The 21,292-nt window shown below is 37.5% G+C and overlaps 1 protein-coding gene across 1 annotated transcript in view; it reads left to right on the top strand.

Moving 5' to 3' along the window:
- The window catches only part of UFL1 (UFM1 specific ligase 1), a 65,991-nt gene that overhangs the window by 33,454 nt on the left and 11,245 nt on the right, over positions 1-21,292 (top strand). The window contains exons 7-12 of the mRNA XM_052645843.1: positions 10,773-10,831; positions 12,834-12,980; positions 14,656-14,831; positions 16,154-16,333; positions 18,044-18,164; positions 20,351-20,467. Coding sequence (XP_052501803.1) covers positions 10,773-10,831; positions 12,834-12,980; positions 14,656-14,831; positions 16,154-16,333; positions 18,044-18,164; positions 20,351-20,467 — 800 coding nt within the window. The remainder of the gene's footprint in view (positions 1-10,772; positions 10,832-12,833; positions 12,981-14,655; positions 14,832-16,153; positions 16,334-18,043; positions 18,165-20,350; positions 20,468-21,292) is intronic.

The raw sequence follows: 21,292 nt of genomic DNA, 5'->3' as shown, positions 1-21,292 counted from the left end.
CCTCTGCTGCCCCTACCTCCTTTTGCCATCATTCTTTGCCAGCATCAAGATCTTTTCCATGAGTGGCCTCTTTGCATCAGGAGGCCAAAGTATTAGAGGTTTAGCTTCAGCAACAGTCCTTCCAATTAATATTCAGTGTTTCTTACCCTTAGGATTGATTGGTTTGATCTCCTTGCGGTCCAAGGGATTTGCAAGAGTCTGCTGCATTCAATATGCCAGCAAATTTAGAAAACTCAGCAGTGGCCACAAGATTGGAAAAGGTCAGTTTTCATTCCAATCCCAAAGAAAGGCAATGCCGAAGAATGCTCAAACTACCGCACAGTTGAACTCATCTCACACGCTAGTAAAGTAATGCTCAAAATTCTCCAAGCCAGGCTTCAGCAATATGTGAACCGTGAACTTCCAGATGTTCAAGCTGGTTTTAGAAAAAGCAAAGGAACCAGAGACCAAATTGCCAACATCCGCTGGATCATCGAAAAAGCAAGAGAGTTCAAGAAAAACAGCTATTTCTGCTTTATTGACTATGCCAAAGCCTTTGACTGTGTGGATCACAATAAACTGTGGAAAATTCTGAAAGAAATGGGAATACCAGACCACCTGACCGGCCTCTTGAGAATCCTATATGCAGGTCAGGAAGCAATAGTTAGAATTGGACATGGAACAACAAACTGGTTCCAAATAGGAAAAGGAGTATGTCAAGGCTGTATATTGTCACCCTGCTTATTTAACTTCTATGCAGAGTACATCATGAGAAACGCTGGGCTGGAAGAAGCACAAGCTGAAATCAAGATTGCCAGGAAAAATATCAATAACCTCAGATATGCAGATGACACCACCCTTATGGCAGAAAGGGAAGAGGAACTAAAAAGCCTCTTGATGAAGGTGAAAGAGGAGAGTGAAGAAGTTGGCTTAAAGCTCAACATTCAGAAAACAAAGATCATGGCATCTCGTCCCATCACTTCATGGCAAATAGATGGAGAAACAGTGTCAGACTTTATTTTTCTGGGCTCCAAAATCACTGCAGATGGTGATGGCAGCCATGAAATTAAAAGACGCTTACTCCTTGGAAGAAAAGTTATGACCAACCTAGGTAGCATATTGAAAAGCAGAGATATCACTTTGCCAACACAGGTCCATCTAGTCAAGGCTATGGTTTTTCCAGTAGTCATGTATGGATGTGAGAGTTGGACTGTGAAGAAAGCTGAGCACCGAAGAATTGATGCTTTTGAACCATGATGTTGGAGAAGACTCTTGAGGGTCCCTTGGACTGCAAGGAGATCCAACCAGTCCATTCTGAAGAAGATCAACCCTGGGATTTCTTTGGAGGGAATGATGCTGAAGCTGAAACTCCAGTACTTTGGCCACCTGATGCGAAGAGTTGACTCATTGGAAAAGACTGATGCTGGGAGGGATTGGGGGCAGGAGGAGAAGGGGACGACAGAGGATGAGATGGCTGGATGGCATCACTGACTTGATGGACGTGAGTCTGAGTGAACTCCGGGAGTTGGTGATGGACAGGGAGGCCTGGTGTGCTGCTGTTCATGGGGTCACAAAGAGTCCGACACGACTGAGCGACTGAACTGAACTGACTATCCAGCAGCATAATTAATAAGCATCAGTTCTTCAGTGCTCAGCCTTCTTTATGATCCAACTCTCAAGTCCACGTATGATTACTGGAAATAATAGTTTTGACTATACAGACCTTTGTCGGCAAAGAGATGTCTCTGCTTTTTAATATGCTTTCTAGGTTTGTCATAACTTTCCTTCCAAGGAGCAAGCATCTTTGAATTTCATGGCTGCAGTGCTTGTCTGCAGTGATTTTGGAGCCCAAGAAAAGAAAATCTGTCACCATTTCAACTCTTCTAGCTTCTATTTGCCATGAAATGATGGGGCCAGATGCCATGATCTTAGTTTCTGAATGTTGAGTGTTAAGCCAGCTTTTTCACTCTCTTCTTTCACCCTCAGCAAGAAGGTCTTTAGTTCCTCTTCACTTTCTGCCATTAAAGTGGTGTCATCTACATATCTGAGGTTGTTGATATTTCTCCCAGCAGTCTGGATTCCAGCTTGTAATTCATTCAGTCCACCATTTCACTTGATATACTCAGCATAGATGTTAAATAAGCAGGGTGACGATATACAGTCTTGTCATACTCCTTTCGCAATTTGGAACCAGTCCATTATTCCATGTCCAGTTCTAACTATTGCTTCTTGACCTGCATACAGGTTTCTCAGGAGACAAGGAAAGTGGTCTGGTGTTTCCATCTTTTTAAGAGTTTTCCATAGTTTGTTGGATCCACACACTCAAAGTCTTTAGTGTAGTCAGTGAAGCAGAAGTATATGTCTTTGTGGAATTCTCCTGCTTTTTCTATAATCCAACGAATGTTGGCGAGAGATCTCTGGTTCCTTTACCTTTTCTGAAACCAGCTTGTACATCTGGAAATTCTTGGTTCACGCAACTGCTAAAGCCTAGCATGCAGCATAAGCTTGCACAATTGTACAGTACTTTGAACAGTCTCTGTCATTGTCCCTCTTTGGAATTGGAATGAAAACTGACCTTTTCCAGTCCTGTGACCACTGCTGAGTTTTCCAATTTTGCTGACATACAGAGTGCAGTATTTAACAACATCATCTTTTAGGAATTTTAAATAGATCAGCTGGAATTCCATCACCTCCAATAGCTTTGTTCATAGTAATGCTTGCTAAGGCCCACTTGACTTCACACTCCAGGATATCTTGCTCTGAGTGAGTGACCACACCATTGTGGTTATCCTGTCATTGAGACTTTTCTGTATAATTCTTCTGTGTATTCTTGCTATCTTTTCTTAATCTTTTCTGCTTCTCTTAGGTCCTTACCATTTCTGTCCTTTATCATGCCCATCTTTGCATGAAATGTTCCCTTAATATGTCCAGTTTTCTTGAAGAGATCTCTAGTCTTTCGCATTCTGTTGTTTTCCTCTGTTTCTTTTCATTATTCACTTAAGGCAGTCTTATCTCTCCGTGCTCTTCTCTGAAACTCCACATTCAGTTGGGTATATCTTTCCCTTTCTCCCTTGCCTTTAGCTTCTTTCCTCAGATATTTGTAAAGCCTACTCAAAACCATTTTGCCTTCTTGCATTTCTTTTTCTTTGGGATGGTTTTGGTCACCACTTCCTGTAAAATGTTATGAGCCTCCATCTGTAGTTCTTTCGGCACTCTGTCTATCAGATGTAATCCCTTGAAACTATTCACCTCCACTGTATAATCATAAGGTATATGATTTAGGTCATACCTGGCGTAGTGGTTTTCCCTACTTTCTTCAGTGTAAGCCTGAATTTTGCAATAAGGAGCTCGTGATCTGAGCTACAGTCAACTCCCAGTCTTGTTTTTACTGTCTGTATGGAGTTTCTCCCATCTTTGGCTGCAAAGAATATTGACCATCTGGTGATGTCCATGCATAGAATGATCTCTTGGAATCTTTTGAGTTTTTTATATATGGTATCATGTCATCTGCTTATAATGAAAATTTTACCTCTTCCCTTCTATTTTGGATACCCTTTATTGCTTTTTCATGTCTGATTCCTGCAGCTAGGACTTCTGATACTCTGTTGAACGGAAGTGGTCAGAGTGGGCATGCTTGTCTTGTTCCAAAATTTTATTAGAAAGGTTTTCAGCTTTTCACCATTGAGTATTAACTTACCCGTGGATTTCTCATACATAGCTTTTATTATTTTGAGATATGTTCTTCTTACCCACTTTGTAAGAATTTTTTTCATGAATGGTTGTTGATATATGGTATCATGTCATCTGCTTATAATGAAAGTTTGTCAGATGCTTTTCTGCATCTGTTGAGATCATGTGGTTTTGTCTATTCTTTTCTTTATATGGGTTATCACATTCATTTGCATATGTTGAACCATTCTTGTGAACTTGGGATAGATTCCACTTGGTCATGGTGAATGGTCTTTTTTATGTGTTGTTTGATGCAGTTTGCTAATATGTTGGTGATATTTTTTCCATCTATATTCATCAAACATACTGACCTGTAATTTTCTTTTCTTTTTTTTGATGGTGTGTTTAGTTTTAGTATCAGGATGATTGTGGCTTTATAGAATGTCTTTGGGAATGTTTCCTCCCCTTCAGTCTTTTGGAAGATTTTGAGGAGGATCAGTATAATTCTTTTTATGGTTGGTAGAATTTGCCTGTGAAGCCATCAAGTCCTAGACTTTTGTTGTAGAAAGCTTTTAAATTAAAGATTCTACTTTACTTCTAGGGATAGGTCTGGTCAGATTATGTACTTCTTCTTGATTCAGTTTTGGTGGGCTGTATATTTCTAGAAACTTGTCCATTTCTTCTGGATTGTCTAACTTGATGGCATGTAATTGCTCATAGTATTCTCTTATAACAGATATTGTATATTTCTATGATATTGGTTGTTATTTCATCTCTTTCATTTCTTATTTTATTTGGTTCTCTCTTTTTCTTATTGGTGAGCCTGGCTAGAGGTCTGCTAATTTTGTTTACCCTTTCAAAGAACCAACTCTTGGTTTTATTGATTTTCTTTTTCTATTTTTTTTAAATTGCAGTATAGTTAATTTACAGTGTTGTGTTTCAGGTGTACAACAAAGTGATTCAGTTGTATATGTGTGTGTATATATTCCTTTTCAGATTCTTTTCCCTTATAGATTATTACAAAATATTGAGTACAACTCCCTATGCTATACAGTGGTTCAGTTCAGTACAGTCACTCAGGCGTGTCTGACTCGTTGCAAACCCATGAACCGCAGCATGCCAGGCCTCCCTGTCCATCACCAACTCCTGGAGGTTACCCAAACTCATCTCCATTGAATTGGTGATGCCATCCAAACATCTCATCCTCTGTTGTCCCCTTCTCCTCCCACCCTCAATCTTTCCCAGCATCAGGGTCTTTTCAAATGAGACAGTTCTTCACATCAGGTGGCCAAAATATTGGAGTTTCAGCTTCAACATCAGTCCTTCCAGTGAACACCCGGGACCGATCTTTAGGATGGACTGGTTGGATCTCTTTGCAGTCTAAGGCACTCTCAAGAGTCTTCTCCAACACCACAGTTCAAAAGCATCAATTCTTCAGCACTCAGCTTTCTTTATAGTCCAGCTCTCACATCCGTATATGACTACTAGAAAAACCATAACCTTTACTAGACAGACCTTTGTTGGTAAAGTAATATCTCTGCTTTATAATATGCTGTCTAGGTTAGTCATCTTTTTCCTTCCAAGGACTAAGCATCTTTTCATGGCTGCCAGTCACCATCTGCAGTGATTTTGGAGCCCAAGAAATAAAGTCTGACACTATTTCTACTGTTTCCCCATCTGTTTGCCATGAAGTAATGGGACCAGATGCCATGGTCTTCATTTTCTGAATGTTGAGCTTTAAGCCAACTTTTTCACTCTCCACTCTCACTTTCATCTAGAGGCTCTTTAGTTTTTCTTCACTTTCTGCCATAAGGGTGGTGACATCTGCCTATCTGAGGTTATTGATGTTTCTCCGGCCAGTCTTGATTCCAGCTTGTACTTCCCCCAGTCCAGCGTTTCTCTTGATGTACTCTTCATATAAGTTAAATAAGTAGGGTGACAATATACAGCCTTGATATAGTCTTTTTCCTATTTGGAACCAGTCTGTTGTTCCATGTCCAGTTCTAACTGTTGCTTCCTGACCTGGATACAGGTTTCTTCTGGAACTCTGGAAGTTCTTCTGGTTCACCCAGAAGTATTCCCATCTCTTTCAGAATTTTCCACACAGTCAAAGGCTTTGGCATAGTCAATAAAGCAGAAATAGATGTTTTTCTGGAACTTTCATGCTTTTTCAGTGATCCAGCGCATGTTGGCAATTTGATCTCTGGTTCCTCTGCCTTTTGTAAAACCAGCTTAAACATCTGGAAGTTTATGGTTCACAAGCCCAGCCTGGGTGGCGGTTTAATCACTGAGTCGTATCCAACTCTTGTGACCCCATGGACTGTAGGCCGCCAAGCTCCTCTGTCCATGGGATTTTCCACTAGAGTGGGTTGCCATTTCCATCTCCAGGGGATCTTCCCCGCCCAGGAATTGAACCAAGGTCTCCCAGATTGCAGGCAGATTTTTTACCAACTGAAATACCAGGTAAGCCCTATATATAGTAGTATATATGTATTAATCCCAAGATTTTCATTTATCCCTCCCCTGTTTCTCCCCCCATTTTCCCTTTGGGTAACTAAATTTGTTTTCTATGCCTGTGGGTCTGTTTCTGTTTTGTAAGTAAGTTTATTCATATCATTTTCTAAAATTTCACATATAAGCAATATCGTATGCTATTTGGCTTACTTCTGCTAGTATGATAGTCTCCACCTCCATTCATGTTTCTGCAGAAAACAGCATTTTTCTTATGGCTGAGTAATACCTCACTGTGTGTGGGGGGAGGTGTATCACATCTTTTTTATCCAGTCATCTGTCACTAAACATTTAGGTTGCTAAATGGACATTAGGTTGCTGTGCTGCAATGAATATTGGGATGCATGTTTTTTTCAAATTATAGTTTTGTCTAGCTGGATGCTCAGGAGTACAATTACAGGATCACATGGTAGCTCTGTTTTTAGTTTTTTAAGGAACCTCCATATTGTTCTCCATAGTCCCTGTACAGATTCACATTCTTACCAACAGTGTAGGAGGGGTCCTTTTTCTCTACACCTTCTCCAGTATTTATTTGTAGACTTCGATGATGGTCATTCTGACTGGTATTAGGTGATACCTCATTGTAATTTTGATTTGCAGTTCTGTAATAATTAACAATGTTGAACATTATTTCATGTGCCTATTGGCCATCTGTATGTCTTTTATGGAATGTATGTCTTAAGTATTCCGCCCATTTTTTCATTGGATTATTTCTGGTTTTTTTAACTCTATTTTATTTATCTTTCTCTGAGCTTCATTATTTCCTTCCTTCTGTTCGTTGTAGGTTTTATTTTTCCTTCTTTTTCTAGTTTTTTTTAGGTGTTAGGTTGTTTAATTCAGATTTTTCTTGTTTTTGGAGGACAGCCTGTATCATTATTGCTTTTGCTGCATCCCAGAGATTTTGTATGGTTGTGCTTTCATTGTCAGTTATCCCGAGGTATTTTCAGCATTCCTCTTTGATTTTATCATGACCCATTATTTTTTTAGTAGCATGTTGTATAGTCTCCACTAATAGTTATTTTTCTCTTGTTTCTGTTTCTGTGGTCGATTTCTAGTTTCATACTGTTGTGGTCAAAAAAGATACTTGAAATAATTTCTGCCCTCTCAATTTGTTGAGGTTTGTTTTATAGCCTCATCTGTGTTCACTCCTTGAGAATGTTCCATGTGCACTCGGAAGCTATGTGTATTCTTGGATCTTTTTAATGTAGTGTCCTGAAAATATCAATTAAATCTGTTGTAGTGTGTCATTGATTTTCTGTCTGGAAGATCTCTCCATTGATGTGAATATGGTGCTAAAAAGTTTCCTACTATTATTGTATTCCCATCAATTTCTCCCTTTATGTCTGTTAGTATTTGTTTTATGTATTCAGATGCTCCTATGTTGGGTGTATATGTTAGCAAGTGTAATATCCTCTTGTACTGATCCTTTCATCATTATATAGTGTCCTAGTTTATCTTTTTTTATGGTCTCTATTTCAAAGTTTATTTTTCCTCAAATGAGTATTGCTAGCCTCTCTTTCTTGCCACTGCTATTTGCATGATATACTTTTATCCATCCCCTCACTTTAATCCCTATGTGTCATTTGCCCCCTAAAATGGATCTTTTGTAGGCAGCATATTGTAGGCCCTTTTTTTTTTTTTCCATCCAATCTGCCACTCTTTGACTCTGGATTGGAGCATTTAGTCTATTGACCTTTAAGGTAATTATTGGTATATATTTCCATTTTAAACCTTGTTTTCCAGTTGTTTTGTATTTCCTAATGGTTCCTTTTTCTTTTTGTCTTTGCTGTTGTGGTTTGATGGTTTTCGTTTATATTATGCGTTTGTTCTCTTTTGGGTTTTGTGAATCTATTGTGTGTTTTTGATTTATGATTACCCTATTTTTCAGATGTTTTAATACATTCCAAACCCTTGCTTCAAACTGGTAATCATATAGGCTCAAACATATTCTTAAAAAATCTATATTTTACTACTCTTTTCCCCCATATTTTATGATTTTGATGTCCTCTTTCACACATGTTTATCCTGTTGCTGGTCATTGTAGTTATTGTCACTTTCTTTCACAATATTTTTTTATCTGTGTAGTGGCCTATGTAAGTGATTTACTTTCCAGCTGTGATTTTTTTTCCCCCTACAGATTCTTCCTTCTTTTCTATTTAGAGAAGACCTTTCAATATTTCTGTTAGGATAGGTTTAGTATTGCTGTTTGTTTTTTAAGTTTTTGCTTGTCTGAGAAATTCTTTATCTCTCCTATTTTAAATGACAATATTGCTGGTAGAGTTTGCTAAGTTGTAGGTTTCCCTTTCAAGACATCAAATGTCACTTTCTTCTGGCATGAAACCTTTTTGTAGAGAAATCAGTTGATAGGCTTAAGTGGGTTCCCTTTGTAACTCTGTTTTTACTTTTGCTGCCTAGAAACCTTTCTCTAACTTTGCTATTTTAATTATAATATGTCTTATTGTGGGTTTGTTTAGGTTCATCTTTTTTGGGAGGGAGCTTCTGTGCTTCCTTTACCTGGATATCTGTTTCCTTAGATTTGGGAGATTTTCAGCCATAATTTCTTCCAGTGTTTTCAATCCCCTTTTCTCTTCTCCTGAGATCCTGTTATGCACAGATTGGCACACTTTATATTATCCCATAGGTCTCATATATTGCTTTCATTTTTTTTCATTTTGTCTTTTTGTCTGCTGCTCTTATTGGGTGATTTTCATTATTCTACCTTCCAGATCATTTATTCATTTTCTGTATCATTCAGTTTGCTGTTTATTGCCTTTAACTTGGCTTTAATCTCAGCAAATTTTTCTTGATTCCTCTTTATAGTTACTTGTTACAGAGATCTGCATTTCTGTTGATAACCTTTCTTAATTCTTCAGTAATTTTATTACCTCCTTTTTGAACTCAGGGTCTAGTAGACTGGAGAAGTTTGTTTCTTTTTTTTTTTTCTTACAGGGGAATTGTCCTGATCTTTTAATTTTACTTACGTTTTTCTGACTCTGTTAATTTAGGAGAAATAGCTATCTACTGTTGTCTTAGAGAACTGATTTTATGTAGGAGCATCCCTGGGTAGCCTGCATGAATCTAATATTTGATGCGAGGGCTCTTTTTAGTACAGGTGCTTGTCAAGTCTTTTCTCAGTATGTGCTGGCCATTATCCCCTTGATGGGGGTGTGACTGGTATGGTGACCAGAGCTTCCAGTGAATATTGAGCAGGGCCTCTTCTTTGCTCTGTGGTTCTCAGAGCCCTGTTAGGAACAGAGCTGCTCCCCAGTTGTTGGAGTAGAAGTCCCCAAATCCATTCCAAAGCTGTAGTATGAGAAGGACAGGACTGCAGTGTTCCCACAGCGGGAGAAAGCACTGAGTAATTCCTCCACAGAAGCTGTCCACTGGGAGTGCATTCTGTGGTGTTGCCTCTCCATCATCATGTGGGCTCATAAAGTGCATTTAACACCTTCTCAACCATGAGAATGCAGGACATTGGCCTGGGTTACCCTCAAGCACTGTGCTCACAAAACCACTAGCACAGATCTACAGGCTCAGGTCCCCTGCAGTTAGGCACCTAAGCTGTCATGGTCACACACCTGGCCCTGCCAGGAGAGCTACAGACCCCAGTCCCACCTATATATATGCATGCCCCCAAAGCTTGCAACTGTTCATGCCAGACCTGCCCCAGCCACAGGAGCACCAGTAATCTGCTTGTATGTCCAACAGGTACTGAGCTTGCAAAAACACCAGCATGGCGTAAATCTGTAGATTGATCAACTGCTGAGACAGCTCAGATTTCAGTCCCACCTCCAAATGTGGGCATCACTCCAGCTCTTGCATCCTCCCAGAGCTCATAAAGGAAGAGCCACACTACTGTGAGCACTCTACTGTGGGGCCCTGCCCTTCCCTTCTCTCGAGGGTTACTGTATTAACAGTGGGGCTTCTACAGCAGATTCAGGGTCAATCCTGTGTACACCTCCGAAGCACACTCCACCTCCTTCAGGCTGTTTCTGCACACCCAACCCCTGTCCTCTCCCCGGGTCTGTCCCCTGGACCCCAAGTTTCAGCACCCAGCCCGTGATGTCCACTAGCAGACGTGTGTCCTTGGCTGGGGATTGCAGCGAGGTGGACAGGACCATTAGTGCCAATCTCTCTCTGTTCTGCCTGTGGCAGACCAGTTATTGCCACACTTCTCTGAGTCTCTGAAGCTCTTTTTCCATCCTGGTTGACATTTCAGCCAGTGAACGGGGTTCCCAGGGTGAAGGAACCTTTGCTCTTTCACAGGTCCTTTCTGAGGACATAGATCCTGTCCCAACTCCTTTTTCTCTTCCTACCCAGTTTCTTGGTGATCTTTCTTGCAACTTCCATTGAATGAAATCTGTCAGCTTTCAAAAGGTATTCTATGAGAATTACTCCACATGTAGATGCATTTTTGATGTATTTATGGGAGGAGATGAACTCCACATCCTACTTTTCCACCGTCTTGATCTCTGATACAATTTTTGCCTTCATTTTTTTTCTTCTAAATTAATTTATGTTTTTCATAAGCTAATCATCCTAGTTTATTTAATTCCTAACTATGTGCAACTCTATAATCAGTAAGGTTTTTGTTTTGTTTTCTGTACATAAAGGCCTACAGCAGTGAATTCTTTGATTTCAAGATATGGATTTCAGGAGCAGCTTCTTTACTGTGAGTTTGATTTAAATTGCATTTCACTTAATTAGCTTTTGAATAGACTAAATATAAAACTTAACTAATTATAATATTTTTACCTCTTTTAATCATAAAACTTATTAAAATATTTCTAGTTGCTAAGTTTCTCTATACTATTTTTCATGTATGAGTCTTATCTGTTATATCCACCATTTAGTATTAGGTACCTCAAGAGGAATGGAATTTTTAAAGAAATTGTGTATGTGTATAAAATACTCTGTTGTGTGTATACATATATAGAGAGATTTAAAATTTTAGGATTAAGAATAATTTTCACTTTGTTTCTTATCAATTTTTACTAAATTTTTTTATGAAAATAAGTGTGGGGGGGCTTCCTTGGTGCCTCAGATGGTAAAGAATCTGCCTGCAATACAGAAGACCTGGGTTTGATCCTTGGATCAGGAGGATCCTCTGGAGTAGGAAATAGCAACCCACTCCAGTATTCTTGCCTGGAAAATGCCATGGACAGAGGAGCTGGTGGGCTATCATCCATGGGGTGTTTGGCTAAAAGAATTACACAAAATGCTTATAGCATTAAAAGTATACTCTTAGCATTTAAAAAATACAGTGATTCTCTAAAATAATATTGGTCCATTGCCTATTTTGTGTGTGAAACTTTTTTTTTCCAAACTTTAAACTTTTTATTTTGTATTGGTGTATAGCTGATTAACAGTGTGGTAGTTTATATGTGTATATATATGGCTGAGTTCTTTCGCTATTCATTTGTGAAACTCTTAAGAGGTTTTGAAGGGTGTTTTTTTTTTTTTTTCCTAAGCTTGGCTGGAATAATTTTTTAAAGCAGTGGCCTAATTTTTCAACTCAGGTATCTATGCAAATATAAGAATTAAAATAAATAATAGAAAAGAAATTCAAATTCAGAACCAAAAGTTTAATTTTTATTCACTACCAAAAGTTTAATTTTTATTCAGTATGTTTTTCAGAATGTGGAGATAAATTTTTTAAGACAAATTTAAAATTAAAAATATGATGTATTTTGGAATCTGCTTAATTGGGTTTGGTGGAATTTCATTATAATGTAAACTTCTTTAAGTAATAACTGATAACTTGATAATTTGGGTCTGAATCTAGCTTGGATTTGTGTTGTACAGTCACACAAACTTTTAAATTATGTTTGAAATCTAGACCTTTCTGATGTATTCTGATTTACTCAGTAATGAAATTCTGAATTCATTTTTAAACTAATTTTTATTTCTGATGTAGGCTAAATTCCTGAATCATTTTGTCCCAGACATCTTTTGAATGCTCTTGTTGGTACACTTAGAAATAACTCCTTCCTATCTGCTTTATCTTTTTTTTAGGGGATTGATATTTAAAACAACAAAGTATGTAGTTAAATGTTACAGTTTAAATAAAAAGCATAAATTTGGTGTCAATGGCAGCACCAGTAGGTGGCAGAGTTGAAGTTTACGCTCTCTGGGTCCATACCCATCCTCTTAACCATGCGTTATACTTCTGTTATAGGTAGGGTTTAAATGTGTTGCTTCAGTTTAAACAGTGGAAGTATAATAATTTATAAAGATTTTCATGGCTTCATTTTACACTGTTGATTCTAATAGGATCCAGGTGTCTTGATTTTCTAAATATGAGAATATTGAACTTGGTTATACCAGTGATTGTGTATTATCTATTCTGAAAGTGTATAGTCGTCTACTTTTAATCATGAGATAGATAATGGAATGTTTTTCCAAAATAACTCAGACTAAACCGTTCAACATTAATATTAATTAGTTTGAATTACAGTTCAGCATCTTTATCTAGTTGGCACATTTTCCTGAATTTATGACATGAGTATTCTCATAAATGGCAGGAAAGTTTTGTCTAAAATATAATGTCTTTATTTAGTATGCAACTTGAATTTTAAATGGCTTTTTTAAGGATAATAAATAAATAGTGAAATTGTAAAGTGTTTTTGAGATTTTTATCTGCTCTGTTTATACTTGTTTGTTTTTCTTTTAAGCTGTTCTTGAAGAACTTGTTAATAATGGACGCTTACGAGGCACTGTGGTTGGTGGGAGACAGGATAAGGCAGTGTTTATCCCTGACATTTACTCCAGAACACAGAGTACTTGGGTGGATTCTTTTCTCAGGCAGAATGGCTATCTGGGTAATTTTTTTTTTTCTTTAAATGAAAAATCATTTCTAATGTTAAACACATTCTTAGAAAGACTGCATTAATCCTGGTAGTGAGTACACATGTACTTTACTGTTGGCCGGCAGACTAGAGTGGTTCTCTTTGAATATGAAAGTAGTCACATTGAAGGTTTTTGTGTCATGCAACTGAGTTTAATTCCATAGTCACTGTAGTCACTGAACAGTTGTAATGTAGAAAGGCCAAAGCTGGTATTGATTGTTACCAGCCTTCCAGTAATGTGATACTATATATCAAATACTTCCAGTTCTTTTTAATTGATAAAAAGTAATTGTTTTTATAACTTAATGAAGTTGCCTGGCTTACATAATCTTAGAAATAGTTTATTGGCTATCAGTTTTATCATTTTTATTAGTTACCCAGTATTTCAGAAACATTGAAGTTATGCTCAATTCTCTTTCTGAGGTTCCATCATTTGGATGAAATACATTGATTGAATTTAATCATTAAAACAAGTAGTGCTGTGTGTGTGAATTAGACATTCAGTCATGTCTGACTCTTTGCTACCCCATGCACTGTAGACGACCAGGCTTCTCCTGGTCCATGGAATTCTCCAGGCAAGAATACTGGAGTGGGTTGCCATTCCCTTCTCCAGGGGAATCTTCCCGACCCAGAGATCAAATCCAGGTCTCCTGCATTGCAGGCAGATTCTTAACTGCCTGAGCCACTAGAGAAACCCAAGAGATAAGTTACCTAAAAATAAGTAAACCTATAAGTCATTAGCATTCAGTTTAAATGTATGCTAGAATGAGTACTGGTTTGACTTACATTTTCTTGACTTTCTATAATGTGCCTTTGCAGCCAAGAACTTGAATTAAAATTTTGTTGTAATTAATTTTCTTAAATATTACTACTTGAGGACAAAGAGAGGTTGGTAGCTATCTCCAGTAATGTTAATGGCTGCAAATTTAAGTTTTAAATATTTTACTTTTTATATACTAGTTCTTTTACTAGTATAAATTAGACTAGAGACTTGCTATCATCAGTTGTCTGATAAAACATTTGAAAAATAAATTCCATTCCTTTAGCTAACTGTGATAAGCAAAATTTCAATTTTTGTTTCTCTAATCATTACATTCCTTTATCCTCAGTTCTAATTTTATTGCCCTTTTTTCTTTTGTCCTCATGCTTCCCTTCGACTCCTCAGTTGGAGAGTAAAAGACAAAGCAGGATTAATGAAGTACTTGAACCAATTTATCTACAAATATGTTCAGTAATAAAAATTTGGGAGTGTAACATAGGGCCCCAGTGGCTCAGCAGTAACGAATCTGCCTGCAGTGCAGGAGATGCAGCAGGAGCCAAGGGTTTGATCCCTGGGTTGGGAAGATGCCCTGGAGAAGGAAATGGCAACCCTCTCCAGTATTCTTGCTTGAAAAATTCCATGGACAGAGAAGCCTGATGGGCACACTACAGTCCATGGGGTCTCAAAGAGTCGGACACAACTGAGCATGCGTGCAAACATGGCACAAGGTAACATAACCAGGAAGGAGGCTGTGATATGTTTTATTCTTGAAAAATTCTATTAAAATACAATGCATTCCCAAAGAATAGATTTTGATAGAACTTAACATTTTCTAAGAATTCTAAGAGTGATTAACAATTCTATTCCAATCTTGTAATGCATTTCTAGAATTTGATGCTTTGTCCAGACTTGGAATCCCAGATGCTATGAGCTACATAAAGAAAAGATATAAGACTACACAACTCTTGTTTTTGAAAGCAGCTTGTGTTGGCCAAGGACTTGTGGATCAGGTGGAAGCATCAGTAGAGGAAGCCATCAGCTCTGGAACATGGGTTGATATTGCAGTACGTTTTATCTTTTTCTTGTTAATTTTCCTTTAAGCCCAGAACAGCTGGTATTTCACTAGTATATGACCATTGTAAGAATTAGGATACAGCTCTCAAAAGAGGAATACTTTCATGGTTGAGGGAGGGAGAGGGATATTAATGAAAATAATAATTTCAGGTAGTAGAAAGAGCTAAGAAGAAATGTATTTTGGAGGCAAGGATATCAAGAATTGAAGTTACATTGTGAGTTTATGAGAGGAACCAGGCGTGACTTGTAGATTTAGGGCCTGATCAACGAAATGGAAAGTGGGTCCATGGTTAAGATGGGGGAACAGTGGGGAAGAGAAGATGGGAACTGGGTTCTGGACACACCTGGAGGCACAAACCAAGTTGTTTTGAACAGGACATGTTTTTAGGTATGAGTTGAGGTAGGTTAGGGAAGCAGTAGGATATGTGAGTTCAGAGTGGTGATAAAATTAGAAATATAATTTGGGAGGTTGTTCAGCATATCAGTTCAGTTCAGTCGCTCAGTCGTGTCCGACTCTTTGTGACCCCATGAATTGCAGCACGCCAGGCCTCCCTGTCCATCACCAACTCCCGGAGTTCACTCAGACTCACGTCCATCGAGTCAGTGATGCCATCCAGCCATCTCATCCTGGGTCGTCCCCTTCTCCTCCTGCCCCCAATCCCTCCCAGCATCAGAGTCTTTTCCAATGAGTCAGCTCTTTGCATGAGGTGGCCAAAGTACTGGAGTTTCAGCTTTGGCATCATTCCTTCCAAAGAAATCCCAGGGCTGATCTCCTTCAGAATGGGCTGGTTGGATCTCCTTGCAGTCCAAGGGACTCTCAAGAGTCTTCTCCAACACCACAGTTCAAAAGCATCAATTCTTCGGCGCTCAGCCTTCTTCACAGTCCAACTCTCACATCCATATATGACCACAGGAAAAACCATAGCCTTGACTAGACGGACATTTGTTGACAAAGTAATGTCTCTGTTTTTAATATGCTATCTGTTTTGATCATAACTTTCCTTCCAAGGAGTATGTGTCTTAATTTCATGGCTGCAGTCACCATCTGCAGTGATTTTGGAGCCCCCCAAAATAAAGTCTGACACTGTTTCCACTGTTTCCCCATCTATTTCCCATGAAGTGATGGGACCAGATGCCATGATCTTCGTTTTCTGAATGTTGAGCTTTAAGCCAACTTTTTCACTCTCCTCGATAGATGGTTCCAAAACCACTGAACTTAATGAGATCACTTAGGGAGGGCATATATATAACAAATGGTTGATCTGTATTATATTGCATTTATACTTTGTTTTCATTTTGTTTGTAATTCTAGCCTCTGCTACCCAGTTCCTTATCAGTTGAAGACGCTGCAATATTGCTTCAACATGTAATGAGAGCACTCAGCAAACAGGCTTCAGCTGTAGTCTTTAGTGATACTATTGTAGTCAGTGAAAAATTTATAAATGATTGTACAGATCTGTTCAGTGAACTGATGCACCAGAAAGCTGAAAAGGTATGCCAGATTTCCTTTCACCTACTGATTTAACAGTATTTTCACATTATAGTCATCTGATGACTTTTGAAAATAAGGTAAGCAGTATACCCCAAACTGAACACTGTTTCATACATTATTTTCCTTCAGTGCATCATTCCTTTTTATTTCCTCTCCTGGATTTGTTTTTCTCCTCCTTCATTCCCATCAGAATATAGAAGTTAGAACATAGGAAGCTGATTTTACAAATCAAAATCTTATCAATGAAATTGTACACTTATCACCTGAGAGTATTTGTCCAACATTAAAATCTGTAACAATGATACCGGTGGATTATATGCATAATATAGAGTATATCTATTTATCAATACACATTATATTTACTGTGTCTAGCAGAGCCTCATAATTTTACCTATTTAGTAGTTACCAGCCAGATAACTTACTGAGGAAAGAAATTGTTACTATCCAAATTGATTAGTTCCTCAGAGCAACTACTGTGGAAGTGTTTAGAAGCAGAGGTCATACCATGTCTGCTTTAATGACTGCTGAATTCATGTTTCTGGTTAACAGCACCCCCATAATAAAGCCTGCTCACAAATAGGTAGAAAAAGCCCATTTATTATCTCAGACTGTTAATTCATGAGGGCCTATTAAGTATATAATTTGTGTTTATCTATATTCCTTTTAAGCTCCTTAATAGTCTTAAAAATGACACAACTTTTCTCTGTTTGGCCTGCAAACCAGCAGAGAGGAGTATAAAGTACACTGGACTGATATCTGTAAACCTGAGTTCTAATTTCAGCTTGTTTACCCTGTAGGTGTTTGACTAATAGACCTCTAGTTCCCCCATCTTCAAAGAAAAGGATGATGCCTATTCTTACAAGGATAAATGTGAATTAAGGAATGATGTAAATAAAATGTCTGATACATGTTAGCTCCCAGTTAGTAAATGACTACATTATTATTTTCATTGTGACCTTTTACTAAACTGCAGTTTAACACTATCTTTTTTCTTGTTTTCCTCCCTCCAACCACAAAAATAAATTTAGGGGAAAAAAAAATTCCTTTGTTTGAACTGTCATTTCAAATAAAATGACACTCAAACAAAATGATATAACATTTCATTGAAAAACTGAAAAGGAAATATTTTCAACAAGAAAATGTTTTTCACTACAGATTTAGAACCATTTTCTGAACTTTGAAATAGTTCATTGTTTCTAACATAAATTTATAAAAAAGCAGAGATCAAGAATGAGTCCAGAGTGGGGAAAAGTTTACATGACTAAGTATGCAACTCATATGTGATCATTATTGTGGGAGTGGAGATTCCATTATCTTTCTAGTCATCTCGGATATCCAAGTAGTACTGGACCATGGGAATCTTGAAAAGAGAGGGAGAAAGGGTCACCTGTTAGGCAGTGGCAAAATTAGCCAATAACATTTAAAGAGGATTACATCCAGTACTGTGTGGCCAGTTAGTTGTTATGTGATCAGGCATAGGATTTCTCATTACCTGGTGATAAATGCAAAAAGTCAAGGACAACAAGGAAGGAGATTGATTTGGGGCAAGGACTAACAATCTGAGTGGCAGCTGAGACAAAGCTCTATAATTCTTAGCAGTGAAACCAAACAAAAAACAATTAGGATATGAGTATATAAACAAGTTTTATTTTATGCATTTTGTAATATTTTGTATTTTTGCCTACAAAAAATAAGTATGTTTTATTTCAGGAAATGAAAAACAATCCTGTTCATTTAATCACTGAAGAAGATCTGAAACAAATCTCCATTTTAGAAAGCATTAATACAAGTAAAAAGGATAAAAAAGATGAACGAAGGAGGAAAGCAACAGGTAACAAATTATTAATAACATGGAAGATTCAAGATGAGTTTTTTATTCATTGCAGTGAACTTTGTATTGATCAGACCTTTAGGAAGGCCTTTTATTTGTTTAATTCACCTGCTGATATTAACCACATCGTTTGCTAATGAATTGATAATAAAAATGAAAATATTGATGGTTACTCTTTCATTTTGTGAGAATTAAGCTTATTTCATGACCTCCTGTTCCCATTGCTCTTTAATGTTCCAGCCCTAGTAGCTTTCTTTTTTCTTTCTTGATTCTCAGACTTTGCAAGTTTATGTTCACTTCTACCTGGAGTGGTCTCATGAATTCAAGTAACTGTTTCCTTCTTACCATCAAGAGCTCCCCTTGAAATGTCAGTTCCTTACAGAGGCCTCCCCAACCACTACTGAGAATAGTAGACAACACTGCCAATCTCCATATATTATTCTCCTAGTTTTTTACATCACTTTTATCACTGTGATGTCTTTTATCATTTTGGAATCTTCTCCATCTCATTTATTGTTGTTTCCCTAATACTTAGAGCACTCCTTGGCATATTTTAAGTGCTCCATAAGTATTTATTGAGTGAATGAATTTCCTGAGGGCCTGTTTTTATGTATTCTTTTAATTTAGAATCACTGGAAATTATCCTAGGGTATCACTGGTATACTAGTAACTTGCATTGGGAAATTAACATGCATTTTCCATACTTTTTGTAGTATGAAAAATTTTATTAGTGCTATATCAAGGTTAAAGAAATTAGATAGTCAATGTATTTAATCAATAAATACAGCTATACTGAACATGCATTATAAAAACTATTTGCTGTGGAAGTTCACTACTTCAAGATTATTTTTCTCTTCAAAATCTTTTTATACAGAATCAGTAATGGTATTTTGAAATTTCTCTATTCTAGGAAAACTATATGGTAAATTACTATAATCACAATTTTCATAGCAATGCATATTTTGTTAATTGAAGATTTAAATCCACTTAATCCACTTAATGGTTGTACTTATATCAGTATAACTAGTCTGTTTTATATCCTTAAAAATTCAGGGTCATCTGGTGTTTTGTTCTGATACTGCTGTTATAGTTTAATTACAGTTCATGGAATAATGTCAAACATATTTTCTATCATAAAAGCAATAGAACTTATAGAATACGATGAAATCTAGGTGGCTCAGCTGATAAAGAATCTTCTTGCAATGTGGGAGACATGGGTTCGATCCCTGGGTTGGGAAGATCCCCTGGAGAAGGAAACGGCTACCCACTCCAGTATTCTGGCCTGGAGAATTCCATGGACTCTATAGTCCATGGGGCTGCAAAGAATCGGACACGACTGTGTGACTTCAGTTCACTTTGACTTTAAGGGAATTCTACTTAGAGTTTAGAAAAAAAATCTTTGTTTATATATATATCATTCTATTTTTAAAATGAATCTTTTATGAAGAAATATGTTTTCAATATTTTTCAATGTTATAATCCCATTATTATTTTATTTTGAATAGATATTTTAAATGTAGATATATAATAGAGAAATACCTCTAATTTATTGATAGTGTCTTAGTCTGTTTCTTGGTTTGTATTTTTTTAGTCTTTATTTAGCCAGTAGGTGATTGATATTTTTCCACTTAACCAATTTATGGTCAGTATTTATTGAGCACCTGTTATCTGTCCAGCATTGCCTTAACCCCGAGGATGAGAACATTAGTGAGAGAGGCTCCCTACTGTCAAGAAGTTCATTCTTTTTTAGGATGGTGGGAGAGTCAGCATGTCTCCTGCAAACCTGGGGAATAATCTTTCAATCAAGAAGACAAAACCAGATTTGTGAGGTACTGGAATAGGGGCTGTTAGTGAGGCTGTGGTAACAGAGATAAGCAACTTAGGGTACTTTTGAGGAAGATAGAAGGAAGGTAAAGGGATAGGTTTGGCCAGGAAAAAGTCAAAGCTTCAGAAAATAGATGTTATTAGAGAGAGACTGCATTTAGAGTAGATAGGCTATCTAAGTGAGTTGCTTTAATTCAAATATTTCCTTATTATTTATTAATTTTTATTGTTTGAATTTTAAAAATATTTTAATAAACCACAACATTAAAAAGTGGCTAAAAGTTAAGTTTATTTGGCAATATAGTGTCATCATTTCTAAAAACAGTATTAGGTAATACTAACTAATGTCATTTTCCCACCAGAGGGCAGTGGAAGTGTGAGAGGAGGAGGTGGCGGCAATGCCAGAGAGTACAAAATTAAAAAAACCAAGAAGAAAGGAAGAAAAGATGATGACAGTGACGATGAGTCATCTCACACAGGTGTGTAGCTCATTTCGCTTCTCCTTTGTATGTGTGTGATTTTTTTTTTTAACTTACTTTCTTAAGATGCATACAGTGAGGTGTCTGTGATTATGCAGGAAGTCCTTGCTTTGCAGAGTTTCAGTGGGCACAATTTCACAATTAAATAACACCAGTACCCCAGCAGTGCAGCTCATATTTCAGTTACCAGGGTAGTGTACTAACTGAGTAATTTCATAAGGTACAGACTTTGCTGCTGGCTCCTTAGTCCACAGATCACATAAATAACAGGTGTGCATCGTGATCCGTGACAGTCACATCGCTTATTTCCAAGTTTGTCAGAGACTGATCACTGTGCGTCTCTTACCTTGCTTTATGCACTGAAAACACAGCATGTAGTTGTGTTACCTCCTTGTCCCCCAGCGATAAATCCATGTGACATTTTACAAAAATGGATAATCAAAAGAGGAAATTGGCCAACAAAGATGAATGTGTGGCAAAGGAAAGTGATAACACTGGAAATATGAATCAAGAATAAGTGGAGTTGTAGAAGAAATACCTGACTGTGGGAATGTTGAAGTTGCCTCTGTTCAAGAAACTTTAACTGTGCAGAGGAGCTTGGTAAAGGCACCCTTGACGTAAATAAGCGAAATGATTATGACAAAAAAGATAAAGATGTCTTCAAGGCGTGAAGGAAATGGCAACCCACTCCGGTGTTCTTGCCTGGAGAATCCCAGGGATGGGGGAGCCTGGTGGGCTGCCGTCTCTGGGCTGCCGTCTCTGGGGTCGCACAGAGTTGGACACGACTGAAGCGACTTAGCAGCAGCAGCAGCAGGGCGTGAAATT

Source organism: Budorcas taxicolor, chromosome 9 (genome assembly GCF_023091745.1).
Source record: "Budorcas taxicolor isolate Tak-1 chromosome 9, Takin1.1, whole genome shotgun sequence".
NCBI classification, from domain to species: Eukaryota; Metazoa; Chordata; class Mammalia; order Artiodactyla; family Bovidae; genus Budorcas; species Budorcas taxicolor.
Note: the sequence above shows the minus strand (reverse complement) of the source record. Positions and strands in the feature narration are given on the sequence as shown.